A 16,392-nucleotide genomic window follows, 5' to 3' on the forward strand; every position below is an offset into this window, starting at 1 on the left:
TGGGAAGCTGTAATGACAATAAATAACATATCCTGAGAAACTGTCAAGCCGGAGTCGTTAAGTAGTCTCTCGCTATTTCTGTCTGAAAAATAGCCTCTATGTCTAAAAGGTGTCAAAATGACGAACTGCAAAGTGACCCATGCGTCATTTATCGGATAACATTTTTGTGGTGTCAGAAGTACTGGTTTAAAAAATCAGGTGACGTATTACGTTATAGAATTGTCCACCCGTCCGTAAACTTTCTCCTATCCCTATCTCCTAAGTGACTGCAATATCTATGGGATGCAAATGCTATACACTGACTAAAGAACAAAAGAGAAAGATTCTTATTAGTGGTCAGTGGCTAAAAAATAAAGGTCATGGAGACCAACGTGAATTTCTCTCTTTCATTTAATCTGGACTGAAACTGTAGGAGTTAAGTACACAAGGTACAGAGGTAGTTCTAATATGGCTCAAAGCTTTATTTGAATAGGATGGGATCTGTAGGAGTTGAGGACTCAAACAAGGACTATACTCGATAAATAACTACCTAACATGAAAATTCTGAAAACATACGCACGTCCAACTCATGTTGATGACATTTTATTTGAAATGGATGAAAACTGTAGGCGGAGTTGAGTATGTTAGAAAATGTGACAGATAAACGGAATGACAGACGGACAGCTCAAACACTAAATCATCCGGGTCTTCGACAGGGGTATAAAAAGTGATGGAATAAATAATGAGATCTTAAGCAAGGGAATCAAAATTTGCCGTAATGTGACAACAATATGAAAGAATTGAGGAAATGCTTGTGTTGTCGGCATTCGCGTCTTTTTCAAAAAATTTTCAGTCATATAAACGACAGTCTACTTTTAGCAGTAAGCACCATTTCCAACTTCATACAGCTGTCTCTCTGTAGACATGGGACAATACCCCGCCCAGTCACATTATACTGACATCGATCTGACCAGTCTAGAACTATCTTCTTAATGAAGAGCACAAAGCGAGGAAGCTACAAGTACCATTTTTCACGGCTTTGATATGACGTAGCCAGAAAGCGAACCCTAGCCCTCCTGCACTCGAAACCAGGCGCTATACCACTAGGTTTCCGAGGCGGTCGCCTTTTACCAAGGTCCCGATACAGGACTATGTATAACTTAGTTTTGTTGAATACTCTAACATTATACAGTATACAAATTAAATTCCCAACAGGCCAAACATTCACATTATGTAAAGCAATAGAGCGTTAGCTGTCAGTTCTGTGAATTCGGTGTACTACTCATATAACCATGGGAATATTGAACGCCGTATGTTCCATGACAAACCGCGATTTAATCAGAGACCTATTGAAGATGTCTACGGAAAATTCACACTTTGTGGATACACTGGAAGACGTCTAGGATATATATTCATATTCAGATATGAAATGGTCGATTATCACTTTTTCTCCATCTTTTACTTCAGATGTGATTTATATCTGTTTTGTTGGGTTTAAAATCACACCGACATAATTAGACTTTTCCAAGTTTTCATGATAGAGTAGGACATCGGGTGCTCCACCAGGCATTGTTAAAGTCACATCTGGGCACCTGGTTTGAACGGGAGCTCCGTCCTTCGTTGGACAACATAGTTTCAACCTTGTTTCTGACCGTTTTGGCCTACAAATGTCAAACATCGTGGAGTGACTACCTTTGATCTTTAACTGAGCCCTATTGCTTTGAAGATTATATGTCAAAAACTTTTAGACTGAAAATGTTTTGCGATCGATAAATGAAAAATGCTTTGACCTACAGTGGTAAAACTTTTTGGAATGACTGAGGTCACTCACATTTCGGGTCAGTAGGTTAAAAGTATAGGTCAAAATGACCTTGACACTAAAACCTATTTCTAAGTAATAGTTGGAGATCGTTTCGGCCTATGGCCATCGAAAACTCATAGCAGTGTCTTCCATGATCATTAGATGGCCTTGTTGTTTTGTGGGTCAGGACGTTAAAGGTCAAGGTCACAGATATCTAGACTGAAAATAGTTTCCGATCTTCAACCGAAGAATGCGTTTGCTTTTGACTATCGTTTTAGAGGTTTATAGGTCAAAGGTCAATGTAATAGTGACCTTGACACTGAAAACTTCCTATACATGTTATCATTAGCCTACGGATGCTAGGGCTTACCTCCATTAAACTTAAACTCGGTAGAAGACCCATATCGTTTTGTAGTCAGGGGTTCAATTTCACAGTGACATTGATATTAAAAAAATATATATCTAGGATACTTAACTGGAGAACACTTACATCTTTGGTCAAAAGATGTTTTAGCATAATTGTGTACTGTCATTAAATGACTCCTGCAAAGGTCACAACACTAGTTATTGTTAACAGGTCAAATTGGGGACATGTTCGTTTTTACAGGAAGCTATAGTCATATACCAATATATCAATAGCTAGAGAATGCTTGGTCTCACAACGGTCAAATTTCATAGGATGAATACGTGTGGCCAGCAGATGACCTACATTGTTTTGGGGGTCTGTAGGTAAAAGGTCAAGGTCACAGCAACCTTGTGACGGAAAGCGATTTCTGCTGAATAACTAAAGAAAGCATTGGCCTGCAATCGCAAAATTTCACAGGATAATTGCCTGTTGTTAGTAGATGACCTCTAGTTTTTGGAGGTCAACATGTCAAAGATCAAGGTCACAATGACCTGAAGACTAAAATTTGTTTCTACTTAAATGCTTAAGATTTACTTATACATATATGAATATAGATCATTTTCAATTTTAGCATTAACTTAAGACGAAAGTAAAAACATTTCTATTGGGTTTAACGTCATACCGACTCAGTTATAGGTCATATGGCGACTTTTCAGCTTCTCATGGTGGAGGAAGACTCAAGATGCACCTCCTGGCATTATTTCATCACGGGCGGGTACCTGGGTAGAACCACCGACATTCAGTAAGTAAGCTGGATGACTTCCTCAAACAAACACGAGGCAAAACAAGTCAAAATTTACGAAACAAACCAAACTGCGGTCGTAAAGTACATAGATATGAAAGAACAAAATATAATTGTTGCTCAAAGGTTCTCAGTACAGGCTGAAATCAGAGGAGCTTACTTAATTGCGCGGGCTTTTGTTAATGCTTTGTTTTATGCTGTTTTGCATATGATAAACTCCCTTGACAGATTGGTAGAATTAACTTGACTGTTATGATGTATTATAGATTGAATTGGTCCGACTTTATTGCTCAGAACAGAAACATGATACTGTCCATATGCACGTAAAAAGGACCCAAAAATTCCAGAAATAACTTGTGGTTTAATACATTGCGGAATTTGCAATTCAAAGATGTTTTGTTGATTTTCTTGTCGGTATCGCAAGCTATGTATCTTAAGCAAGAAAATCAATGGAAGATAACAGAATTTACTCTAATCTAAATCATTTGTAAGACTTAAATTTGAAGAACTGTAAGAAGAGTTGCAGGTTAAGCTCATTAGAACCAATGTTTCGCCGGATTCTTTTAGCTATTTTCCATGCTAAAACGGTTTGTCTGAATCTTAAAAGAAACATTTTGAAGCATCCTTACTTGCGTCAAGTAACGTCCCTACATATGTTTTAATCATTATTTTATATTTAAGAAATTTTCACTCTCCTTACAAAATAGTCTTGTATGTGCCTTCCGCGGGATTGTTTGAATTTTCGCCAACGACGACGTATGTTAATTACTCTTTAAAGAAATTGGAATGTGCGACAAGCATGGGTACCGAAAAAAAAATCAGTCACTTTGTATTAATGAAATATGTAATAGAAAGAGCATTGAAACTAGAGGGTAAACGATTTGTACGAGGGGGCGTAGCCCCCGAGTATAAATCGTTTACCCGAGAGTTTTAATGTTCTTTCTGTTTTGTATCATAGCCATCCATATATGGTAGTTTTAGGCGGTCCACATTGCCATATACAGCAGTTCAGTGAGTACTTAAAACCCTTGCTTTACAAATGTGTAAAGCCCAGGTAAAATAAACCAATGCTAGAGCAGAAAATCAATAAAATACACGTTGCTGCCTACTGTTCCAGACACTCTGGCATACTTTCCTATCTAACAGTGCGGTAACTAGCGTGCGGGTATTAAATACCTGCACACTTTTAGTTACCGCACTCTGTACTCAAGAGTATACGAATTACCTGCACCAAATTTGTTAAGAAAAAACACCGAGCTATGATACAAAGTATCTATATACATCTCTATCTTTATTTAAGTGTATTTGCAAAGAGTATCCAATTAATCATAATTCATACACATTCGTATTCAAGTGAAATTCTGTACCAGTGAAAAATACAAAATGATATTTTCACTGTTTTGAAATAGTGAAAATATTATTAAGCAAATACATTCCAGTAAATCACCGAAGAGCATAAAATAATAAAAAAATCTTATGTTTCTATATGCTGTTTATGTAATGATATCATAGTTCCGTCTTAAATTTGTTTAAAAATGTACACAAAGAATCGAACACATCTACGTGTCAAAATCATTTCTGACAGAGTCCTCGAGGGAAAATTCTATAAAACAATTGAACGATGTTTCGTCCAAGAGATTGGAAACAGAACGAAAGATATCTGACAGATAAATGGCAAACCTTCCAGTACTCGAAGAGTTGATTAGCATTTGCAAATTTGCAAAGGAGTTTTACGGCATGCTTCGGACTAGTTTCATTTCCGAAAGCTTTGTCCGTCTTATGATTTCCTTGAACCGAACTTCTTTACATCACAAAAAATTAAGCAGTGTTTTGTGCATTTTGGTTCACACTAAAGATCATACTTCTTATTGCTCATAGGGCAATAATTCCAATTTTATTCTGTAGATTAGCTGAAAAGCATGGCTATCTAGTAAATACACACATTAGCATGTGATATTAACTCAAGTTGGTATACTATCACAGAGATATCATGATAATTTCAACCACATCAAGGGCAAATATAGAAAAAACAAGAGGGTCATGATGACCCTGAATCGCTCACCTGAGTAATATGAGCTACATGTTTCAAAAGCCAAACTGATGCGAAAATATTAAGAAAGTAGGTCAGTAGGTCACATTTATGGTCACTAAGTCAGTTTCAAGATCGGTGTGCAAAACTGTACATGTCATCTAAATTTCAAGTTTGTATCTTAAAAAGCAAGAAAGTATGCCAGTTGGTCAAGGTCATAGTTAGGTGCCCCTTATCACTTGGGGTCATCAAGTAATTATAATTAAACTGTCTAGGAAACATGATCTGATATTTTGAAGTATTTTTTCCTATATAACTCATACAAGTGACCCCCGGGTTGGGGCTCTTTTCACCCCAGGGGCATAATTTGAACAATCTTGTTAGAAATCCACTAGGCAATGCAACATACCAAATAACAAAGTCCTAGGCCTTGAACTTTCAGACAAGAAGATTTAAAAAAATCCTATATATGTCATTGTAAAACTAGAGACCCCCAGGGCAGGGCCTCTTTTCACTCCAGGGGAATGATTTGAACAATTTTGGTAGAGAACCACTAGGCAATGCAACATACCAAATATCAAAAGCATAGGCCTTGCAGTTTCAGGCAAGAAATTTTTTTAAAAGTTTTTTTCCTATATAAGTCTATGTAAAACTTGGGACTCCCGGGGCGGGGCCTCTTTTAAACCCAGGATTACAATTTGAACAATCTTGGTAGAGGACCACAAGGCAATGCTACATACCAAATATCAATGGCCTAGGTCTAGTGGTTTCAGACAGTAAGATTTTTAAAGTTTTTTTCCTATATGAGTCTATGTAAAACTTGGGACGCCCGGGGTGGGGCTTCTTTTCATCCCAGGGGCATAATTTGAACACTTTTCATAGAGGACCATTAGATGATGTCACATGCCAAATATCAAGGCTCTATGACTTGCAGATTTGGACAAGAAGATTTTTACAGTTTTTTCCTCTATAAGTCTATGTAAAACTTGGGACCACAGGGTGGGGCCTCTTTTCACCCCAGGGGAATAATTTGAACACCATTAGATGATACCACATGCCAAATATCAAGGGTCACGCCTTGCGGTTTTGGACAAGAAGATTTTTAAAGTTTTTCCTTTCGGTTGCCGTGGCAACCAGAGTTCTGTGTGGAATTCAATTTTTTTTACAATTTGAAAGGAGGCCACCCAAGGATCATTCCTTTGAAGTTTGGTGTAAATCTGTCATGTGGTTTTCATGAAGAAGATTTTTTTAGAAAATGTTGACGGGCGGACGACGGACAACTGACGACAGACGACGGACACTGAGTGGTAAAAAAAGCTCACTATGAGTCTTTGGCTCAGGTGAGCTAACAAAACTAATTTTAATAACATTTGCAAGGACGAAGCTGTGAGTATAAACTTAATGTATTTATTACAAATATATGGCTCATTATAGACAAAAGTTGAGGCTTCTTATTAAATTAGTTTGCATGGAAACAAAGCTATGAGGCAATACAAACACTCAAAACAAAATATGTATGTTGGGTTTGGAGTCACACCCACACAATATGGGTCATAAGGTGACTCTTCCAGCTTTTAACGTCGGAGGAAGAACCCAGGTGCTACTCCAGGCATTGCTTAGGGCAAGTATCAAACATCGACATTCCAAATCTAACCGTTATCAAGATATGGCTGCGAAATTTGGATGAAAAGACAGACGGACAATGCTAAAGTTACATTCTTCAAACGTCCACAGGGGATCACAAATACCTATTTTAAACGACCCAGTTTATTTCCCTATTTAAAACAGAAAGACTTTAACTGTGTTATTTTGCAACACATGCATTATAAATCAATGTTTACGTCAGTGTCAAAGGTCATGGCGGCGTGCTGAAAAAAACCCCAGACAAAACAGGCAAATATTAAGTGAATACTTTCAAAGATGTAGATAATAATCGTTTATAAAGTATTAAAATCGAAATACAATGCACTATATCTCAAACATTTATTTGCTCTTGATTAAACTCATTTTCATTACGATGCGTATAATATACATAGTTCTTGAAGTAATCAAACGAATGCTTATGTTTTTCATGCGAGTTTTTACAGATCTAAAACGATCTCCAGATCATCTTTGTGATGGCTAAAACATTTAGCTACAGTTTGGTTATTTTTCCTGATAATCTAAAATTAGTCGAGATGAAAATCAGCTGTAGGTTCTCTGGTAGCAAGCTATGCATCACGCTATTAATATTTGAGAAGGTTATAAATATCAGAAACTGATGAAGAAAGTTATAAAACTATATGGTTTATTTTTTACAGAAGTGGACTGATATTTTTTTTCAGAAAGTATTTCTTCAAAATCCAGACAAAGAATAATGTCTTTATAACATAATCGAATGACTTGCAGAGCAATACTCTGTATTAATACGACTGGAGATACTTCTGTGGGCTGGACTTAACGATTTTGATATATCTGACAAAAGTTTTATATCGGAATACTATACTCGGTTCAATTTGAAGTTTACCTTAACTACCAAATAATATATGCGGATACAATGTTTAGAACTTACGTTGGAAAGTTAAAAATACAATGCTGGAAATAGTTGACATAAAAATAAATGCTCGCTGTGGATAAAAGATTCCATAAAGAAGGAAATATGGATTACGGAGGTATCTATTTGATTTCTGAGTAACACTATCAAACAATTTTATACCTCTATTTAATAAGTGCATGCAGATATTATTATAAATAATGAAGAAACAAGTATTTGAAAAAAATCAGTATTATTGCTGATTCAAACGAGACGTGTTTATAAAATACATGAAAATCAAATTCTGTTTCAATATATTTCCGTTGTCGGTACTAATAAGAATGAACATAAATCGTGGATATAACATTTTGGGCACTTTATATAAATCGTCATTTGTCGAAGTTTATACAGACAAAAATGTTACCGACAATCTATTTTAAAACATTTAAAGTGGACATATAGTGATAAAAATAATATATTTTTCTGCAAAGGATTTTAGATTTAAGTGCATAAATCAAAACAAGTACGCTACCATAGACGCTTTATTAGATTTTTTTTAAAATGCTTGAACGATTTAAAAATGCACGCTAGGCAATATATTAACAAGCTATGAAAGTATAGTTTTCATTGTTTTGCATTTTACCAGTAATATTATGTTGTTTCTACCCAATATTGCATTGACGATAATTAAGTTGTTCGTGTTTAAAATACATTAACAAGTGGTATTTACTTTGTCATTTTGTATTTCGCTTCAGTCCTATTTTTGTTTGGTACAAGTTCGAAAAAAAAGTTAAATGATATAAATATACCATTAATTAAACTTAAATGTTTACTGTTACGTAAAAGTATGATTTGATATATATATATATTTCTTTCGAAATTGTACATTTTAATATCGCATCAATACCAGTAGTAATTTTTCCTGCTGTCAAAGACATCAGTCAAAAATTATCACTTGTACGTTTCTATGCACTGAAAACGCTTGCTGAAAAACGATGCAGACAAAAGCATAAAAAGGCTTTATACAAAGAAAACAAGCGTACAGTAACGGCACTGAATTCTGATTAACGTTATGTTTATATTGTAAAATGAGATACAGCATTCTACTTATTGTCTGTCAATATTAAGTCTAGAAAATCCTTTTCAGTCTAGAAAATCCTTAACACGTAAGTATAAATAAATAAAGGAATATTCGTCTGGCAGGCATTTGCTTATTTTATACACCTATTAAAGTATTTTTCTTTAATATTTCATTTGTATTTTGTCCTTCAAAACTGTCAGTGTAATCAATATAATGAGACATGTTTTAAAATTTGGAATATGTCATAACCCTTTCTTCATATATATTACTATAAGAATGATTCTAAAACAAGTCACAACAATCCTCACAACAAAATTCATTAAATTGCATATAGCTATGTACTCGCTAATTTTATTTATTTACCTGCTGACTGGTTACAATCATTACTTGGATATTTTTTTTCTTTTATTAAAACAAAATGACAGAACAACGCTTTTCAGCTTTAATAATTTAGTTAAATAAATTTCTCTAGTTCGTTTAAATATAAAGAAAAATCCCACAGAGCAGACAGTATTGTCATTCAAACAAGTGGACTTGATAAGCAAATATTCACGATTTACTGTGTAGTGTAACAAACCTTGCCCTGCAAAAAAACTTCACTGCAAGACTAATGAGAACCAGGGTAATCGTGCAGATCAAACAGTAGGTCTATGTAAACTTATTTGTGCTTTTTTACGTTCTGTTGCAAGCTCTTTTGTTTGTGAGGAAGCCATCAAACTGGCTTACGTAAGGTCGGTAGTTCTACCCAGGTGGCAGCCAACGCATGGAACAATGTCTGAAAGAGCACCCGGGCCCTTTCTCCAACACCAAGACCCGGGACAGCATTTTTATCTGTATAACAATATATATAGAAAAAGTCTGTACTGCTTTCCCTTTTCAATCTTCTTAGAAAAGTTATGAGCGAAGTCAGAGATTGATCGAATCCTGAAATTGAAATTTGTCTTGGTAATTGGTTTCTTAGGGAAACACTGTATGAATTTCCTGATATAACTTGATAATGCAGACCTAGCTTTTACCCAGCATTTGATAAATCTGACAGATTTATGTGATTGTTCCAGGATGTTTGATGCCGTCATTGAATGCAGTAAAAGAAATCTCTTCTTTTAATACGGCTCTCAATTTCAATCAAACAAATTTGTCAAGACCCTTAGAGACAACAAAAGGAAATATCAGAAGTAAAAATACTTCTAAATAGAAGCCAATACTACATATTAAATTAGAGATTAAGGTGAGATAAAGAAAAATAATTTTAAATTAAAGATTCTTTTACCCACAGGAGCTGTTTGTGAAACACATATATGCACCCAGGATGGCCTGTCACCATTTCTGTTTAGAGTCCACTATGAACTTGACCTCGATCTTTGGCCTCAAAATGAATAATTATGGATAATCTACTGACCACAAGCTATCATCCAATGAAAATTGACGGCAGTAGGCCGAAGCATTCTTTAGTTTTTGAGCGGAAACACTTTCCCATCTAAATGTCATTGTGACTTTGAGGTTTGATCTGCTGAAACCAAAAGACAGGGATACTAACTGATCGCAGACAATCGCCTACAAAGTTTGATCACTGTAGGCCAAAGAAATCACTAGTTATTGATCGGATACCAAACTGTATTTATTTGTTGGATTTAAGGTCGCACCGACACATAATAGGTCATATGGCGACTTTCCAGCTTTGATGGTGGAGGAAGACCCCAGGTGCCCCTCCGTGCATTATTTCATCACGAGCGGGTACCTGGGTAGAACCATCGACCTTCCGTAAGCCAGCTGGATGGCTTCCTCACATTAAGAATTCAACGCCCCGAGTGAGGCTCGAACTCACATCGATGAGGGGCAAGTGATTTGAAGTCGGCGACCTTAACCACTCGGCCACGGAGGCCCCCGGATACCAAACTGACACAGACCGACAATGAGTAAAACAATATACATCCTTTTCCCTGAGGGGTAGGGACATACAGTTAACTTATCGAGTAAATACAGATATATATATATATATATTTAACTCTCATATCCTTGTCAATATTCATGACAGTAATTTAACTTATAGAAAACGCTTTGTTTGGTTGAAATCCAATTAGTACTTTTAGATGTGTAGTCCGGGCAAACATTTGTCACAGACAGAAAGACAGACAAGACAAAATCAATTTATCTCCCCTCATATGGGGAGACATAATTAAGTTGGAAATAGAAAAAGTGTACAGGTATCCCGATTGTTCATCTCTTACTAATGTTCAGTTACTTTCATCAGATAGGATATATAATTTTTTTTAAATAAGCGAGTAGAAAATCCCAATCAAAATAAACAACTGCAAAAATTGTCCAAAAATTAATACATTTTAACTACTGAGTTACGTTTAACAAAAAACAAACTGAACATGTATGTCGAAATAATTGTGCTAAAGATATCTCTGTTCTGATTTGTGACACATGAGACGTTCTTATAAATAAATCAACTTCTTCAATTTTTTTTACCTTTCGTGGTTTTAGTCTTAAAGTCGATTTCGATGTGATATTAATTCGTGGATATCAATATTGAACAGAAAATGCATCGGGATTTAATCTCGCAAACTGAGACAAAAGCTAAATCCACTAAACTTCATCCAAAACGAAAATTAGTTATTTAACAGTAGCTTACTGTCTTGTGTGCAATAGTGAACTTCGTTTCATAACGACTGTAACAGAAGTAATCATTAATGTGATATATCATTCGGAATGTCGTCTGCGAGACTTCCCGAATGTTTTATTGCCATAAATGTATCTCAAAATAGATAATAAGTTTATCTCTTCAAATGCAAACAAAGGACGAAGATCCTAAAGTAATGGCCTCGTTCGAAATATCAGCCTCCTTTTATGCGTGGATGTTAAAAAAGATATGTACACAAAAGCACATAGACGAAATAATAGAAATAGAAAAGGACAAAAGTAAAAACGAATACAGCTGTAAAAAGCTCTGGAAATGTTAGAGGCAAAAACACAACTGGGAGGTTTAAAACGCTAAAATGTGCAAAATTCCCGCGCTTTTCTAAAGGAACTTGAATTTAATCTCTAGCACACGTATCTAGATTTCGGCAAACTAAATTAAGTTCTTTCTGTACATAAATGAAACGGATTAGGAAGGGAAAATATATGCAATTATATTTTTGTCTCGACATATAATCCTTTATCATCGCGGTAATAATTCTATCGGCTTGATGGAAATTACAAATAATTTTCTGACGCCAATCAAAAACATTTTTATGTTGTTTTATATACTCTGTGTAAACCGAATTATTAGTACGAAACATTGCAGGCAAGATTTTGAGCTTTCATCCAGTACCAAATCTAGTACAGAATTCGTTAACAACCATAATCTCTGTCGTCTGACCGAATTAACTTTAAACTATTACACTTAAGATTAGTTTTTAAGTTTCTCAGATATGAAGGCATATAACACAAGTTGAAGGACTGAATAAATGTGCACGACTGAAAATTCTTGAGCACCTTCAATGAAAGACTTTTGGACAATGACGGACATCGGCCTCCCTTTTTGTTTGGCACTCTTTTCAAGGCAAATCACACTATACCTGGCACTCTTTCACATGCAAAGCAAATAATGGACACAGTCGATAAAAAAAGTGTACGATGCTTATTTCCTTTCCATAATTATGTTTTTTCTTTCTTTCCAAGTTCTCTGACATTGTTAGAAACATTTCCTCCAATAAAATGAAACATCAGCCAATGATAATGTGAAATGTTAAGTCTGATACCATCTGTCAAAATAGCTTAATCTGTATTGTATATTAGATAGAAAATTTTCCTTCAAGATATAATACAGAAGTCATATACAGAAACAGATGGTTCTTAGATAGACAGAGATAATGTTTGATTGAGAGAAATAAACAGCTCAAATGTTCCTCGATTCTGCACAAGGCTTTTTGGCGCTATTCAATACTTTTTTTCACAAATTCAACGAGGTTTAGTTATCAAAGTGGAACATAATTAAAAATAGGACCCTTTCAGCAAGTCATAAAAAGTGAAACCTTTCTGAAAGGAAAAACACTGAACAGCACTTTTAAACCTTAAAATAGTATTACAAACAAGACTATGATTCGATGTGCGTATGTAGCAAAATAACTAGTTTGTAAACATCCTTTGTTAATAATAGTAAAGACAAATATATGTAAAGTGTCATTTAAGTTAAGTCAAACTTAAATTAAGCAGCAAGCCAAGGGAGCTACAAAAATGGCTGCATAGCGCAGATAGCTTGCATAAGACAAGTCAAAATTTAAACAAAAATTCAAATAGGAAAGTTCGCTGACTAGCTGTCTGTGGCAAGTAAATGCTTAATAGAGTTGGCCGTTAAAGCAGGTCCAACTGTATATGAGTCATTTGAAATCATCTTTTGTCTTATGTTGTACATCAAATCCGTTAGTCGTTTGTTCATACGGAGTCCGCGGTCAATGTGTAAAACTGTTACATACTTCCACTACAGTCTTCATTGTATGCGCAACTAATTACTATTGTCGATTCTTGAGAGTAATTATTAAAGTGATTTATCGGTTGGAATGTAGTATTAGAAACTTCTTGAGTAGTACAAATATTCGTCAGCTTTTACAATCGATCACACAAGAAATGAGAAATTAAAAATAACGATCACGCTGGCATAACTACGACATGATTTATCTTTAAAATCATCTATATCTGTGATATATAAATTTATTTTATTTATTTTGTCGGGCTTAACGTCGCACCTACACAATTATAGGTTATATGGCGACTTTCCAGCTTTGATGGTGGAGGAACCCAGGTGCCCCGTCCCCGTGCATTATTTCATCACAAGCGGACAACTTGGTAGAACCACCGACCTTCCGTAAGCCAGCTGGATGGCTTTTTCAACGCCCCGAGTAAGGCTCGAACCCACATCGATGAGGGGCAAGTGATTTGAAGTCAGCGACCATAACCACTCGACCACGGAGGCCCAGTGATATATAAAATCCATTCCAAAACCGTCATCGTCCTTTGACGCAATGTGCCAACTAAACTGTTGTCCTTTGCCACCTTGTACAAGAGTTCACAGGATTGTTACAAAATAATCGGATGACATGGCAAAAGGTTAAACAATGTTAAAAACTGACAAAATGGCTTCTAACCATAAAACGGAAACCAGAAAAATGAAATTCAGTTTTTGGTGATGTCATGAGACGGTGGATCAGCAAATTAAGTATTTCGGCATTCGCCATTCTTAACGGAAAGCTACATATACGTCCGAAGAATGCCGAATAATGCCGAATTACATAACGAGATTATGTAATCATATGGAAATTGACAGGTGTTTGAATTATTCTCTCTAAAAAGAATATCGATTTTAGGGTGAACAAGGTATTCTTCATTTGAAACACTTGATGAAACATGCGCAATGCAGATGCGGTCAATTCTAAGTGAATTGACGACCCCTATCTGCTCAGAGGTAAATGAAATTAATAGCAATCAAAAAGCATTTTGAAAGGTTTGTCTTAGAAGATTTTATAAAATCTATTTCACTGAATAATAGATGGAAAAATGAGAATGTTCCCTAGCGTAAATGTTTACTACTCTGAAATATTAACTATCTGACAAAAGTTTAAAAGCCTTGGAAAGCCTTGGAAAGCAATTGTACTGCAGTTTTCTTTTTTATTCGACAGTGCATTTGCGAAGAAAACTGTATACCAATTTCTCTTCACATGAAGACTGTAAAAATGCCAAATCTGTTCATGGCCATAGTCGAGTGCCTGACACTTATTTTGCCATGTGAATGGGACGAGTCGTGTAAATGGGAAAAAGAAAAAAAAATACAGAAGATCGCAAACAAAACCGTTTCGGGTTTTTAAAGCTATTTTTCGATTTCCATGTAAACTACAAATTCAAAATTATATCTTGACGATACTTACTGCAACTACAAGTCATTCTATATACATGTTTATATTGTTTAATTTATCGGCCTAGAATTCATTAAAGTTGTCATTTTGACTTAATTTCAGGAAGATCTATTGAAAAATACAGCCTCTATGGCATATACAAGCTTTTCCTTTGATTTGACTTAGTGACCTACTTTTTGGCCCCAGATGACCCATATTCGAACTTGACCTAGATTTCATCACGGCAATCATCCTGACCAAAATTTATGAAGATTAATTGAAAAATACAGCATCTATCGCATACACAAGGTTTTTCCTTGATTTGACCTAGTGACCTAGTTTCTGACCCCAGTTGACCCTTTTTCGAACACGGCCTAGATTTCATCAGGGTAATAATTCTGACCAATATTCATGAAGATCAGTTGAAAAATACAACCTTTATCGCATACACAAGGTTTTTCTTTGATTTGACCTAGTGACCTAGTTTTTCATCCCAGATGACCCATTTTCGAACTCGGCCTAGATTTCATCAAGATAATCATTCTGACCAATATTCATGAAGATCAATTGAAAAATACAGACTCTATCGCATACACAAGGTTTTTCTTTGATTTGACCTAGTGACCTAGTTTTTGACCCCAGTTGACCCATTTTCGAACTCGGCCTAGATTTCTTCAAGATTATCATTCTGACCAAGTTTCATGAAGATTAATTGAAAAATACAGTCTCTATCGCATACACACGTTTTTTCCTTGATTTGACCTAGTGACCTAGTTTCTGATCCCAGTTGACCCCTTTTCGAACTCAGCCTAGATTTCATCAAGATAATCACTCTGACCAATATTCATGAAGATCAGTTGAAAAATACAGCCTCTATCGCATACACAAGTATTTTCTTTGATTTGACCTAGTGACCTAGTTTTTGACCACAGATGACCCATTTTTGAACTCGGCCTAGATTTCATCAAGGTAATCATTCTGACCAATATTCATGAAGATCAATTGAAAAATACAGCCTCTATGGCATACACAAGGTTTTTCTTTGATTTGACCTAGTGACCTAGTTTTTTTACCCCAGATGACCCATTTTCGAACTCGGCCTAGATTTCATCAAGGCAATCATTCCGACCAAGTTTCAAGAAGATCAGTTGAAAAATACAGCCTCTATCGCATACACAAGCTAAATGTTGACAGACGACAGACGACGGACGACAGACGCCGGACATCGAGCGATCAGAAAAACTCACCTGAGCAAAATAAAATTGATGCAAAATTTCTACAACCTACAAAACTAAAAGCTTGTTAATAATCGTTATACAAATGTTAATATCTCAGCAGCTTAACAATAGAACAAATAATGTATAAAAATGTATATATATGTAAGACTATTAAATACGCAAATCATCCTGAAATTGACAAATAATGACAAATAAAACATTTCAAGAAAACAATCTAATAAAAGAAAATTCATCAGAGAATTTATCCCTGAAAAGTGCTGATAATGAATAAACATTTAAAAGCCTACAAAATGGACCAGTTACAGTTATACGTTTAAAATAGTTCTGCCCCGGTTAATCATTAAAAATTCAACTTCTATGGTGTACCATTTTGGTTGAACGTGTATTTTGTATATGCGCGTTTACTTCAAAATATACGTGAACGTATAAAAGTATGCGTGTACGCCTTAATATTTAGATGCACGCATATGTGGGTGTGCATATGTAAATATCAGTGAACTTGTAATTATGCGTGCACTTGTAAAATTATACGTAGAAGTATAATAAAGTAAATATTTGTAAATTCATAGGTGCAAGCGTATTTGTGAGTGCATACTAAAATATGCGTGCATGCGTTATAATATTCATTAATGTATACTTTTCATATGTGTACTTGTAATTATGTAGGTTCACGCATGTATAGACGTACACGTACACACACACATATATATATTTACGCATGCACGTAT

General features: G+C 35.3%; 2 protein-coding genes across 3 annotated transcripts in view; one reads left to right on the forward strand and one right to left on the reverse strand.

Annotated features, from left to right (window-relative positions):
- Nucleotides 1–16,392, reverse strand: part of LOC123549353 (RAB11-binding protein RELCH homolog) — a 140,844-nt gene that overhangs the window by 26,120 nt on the left and 98,332 nt on the right. The gene's annotated exons all lie outside the window — the stretch shown is intronic.
- The window catches only part of LOC123549354 (uncharacterized), a 30,672-nt gene that overhangs the window by 11,874 nt on the left and 2,406 nt on the right, over nt 1–16,392 (forward strand). Inside the window, exon 1 of one of the 2 annotated variants that reach the window (XM_045337381.2) lies at nt 7,053–7,608. The exons of the other annotated variant lie outside the window; for it this stretch is intronic. Coding sequence (XP_045193316.2) covers nt 7,557–7,608 — 52 coding nt within the window. The 5' untranslated portion in view covers nt 7,053–7,556. Of the gene's footprint in view, nt 1–7,052; nt 7,609–16,392 lie in introns of those variants that run through there. 2 annotated transcript variants of the gene reach the window in all.

The sequence above is a fragment of the Mercenaria mercenaria genome, chromosome 6, assembly GCF_021730395.1.
Source record: "Mercenaria mercenaria strain notata chromosome 6, MADL_Memer_1, whole genome shotgun sequence".
Classification (NCBI taxonomy): Eukaryota; Metazoa; Mollusca; class Bivalvia; order Venerida; family Veneridae; genus Mercenaria; species Mercenaria mercenaria.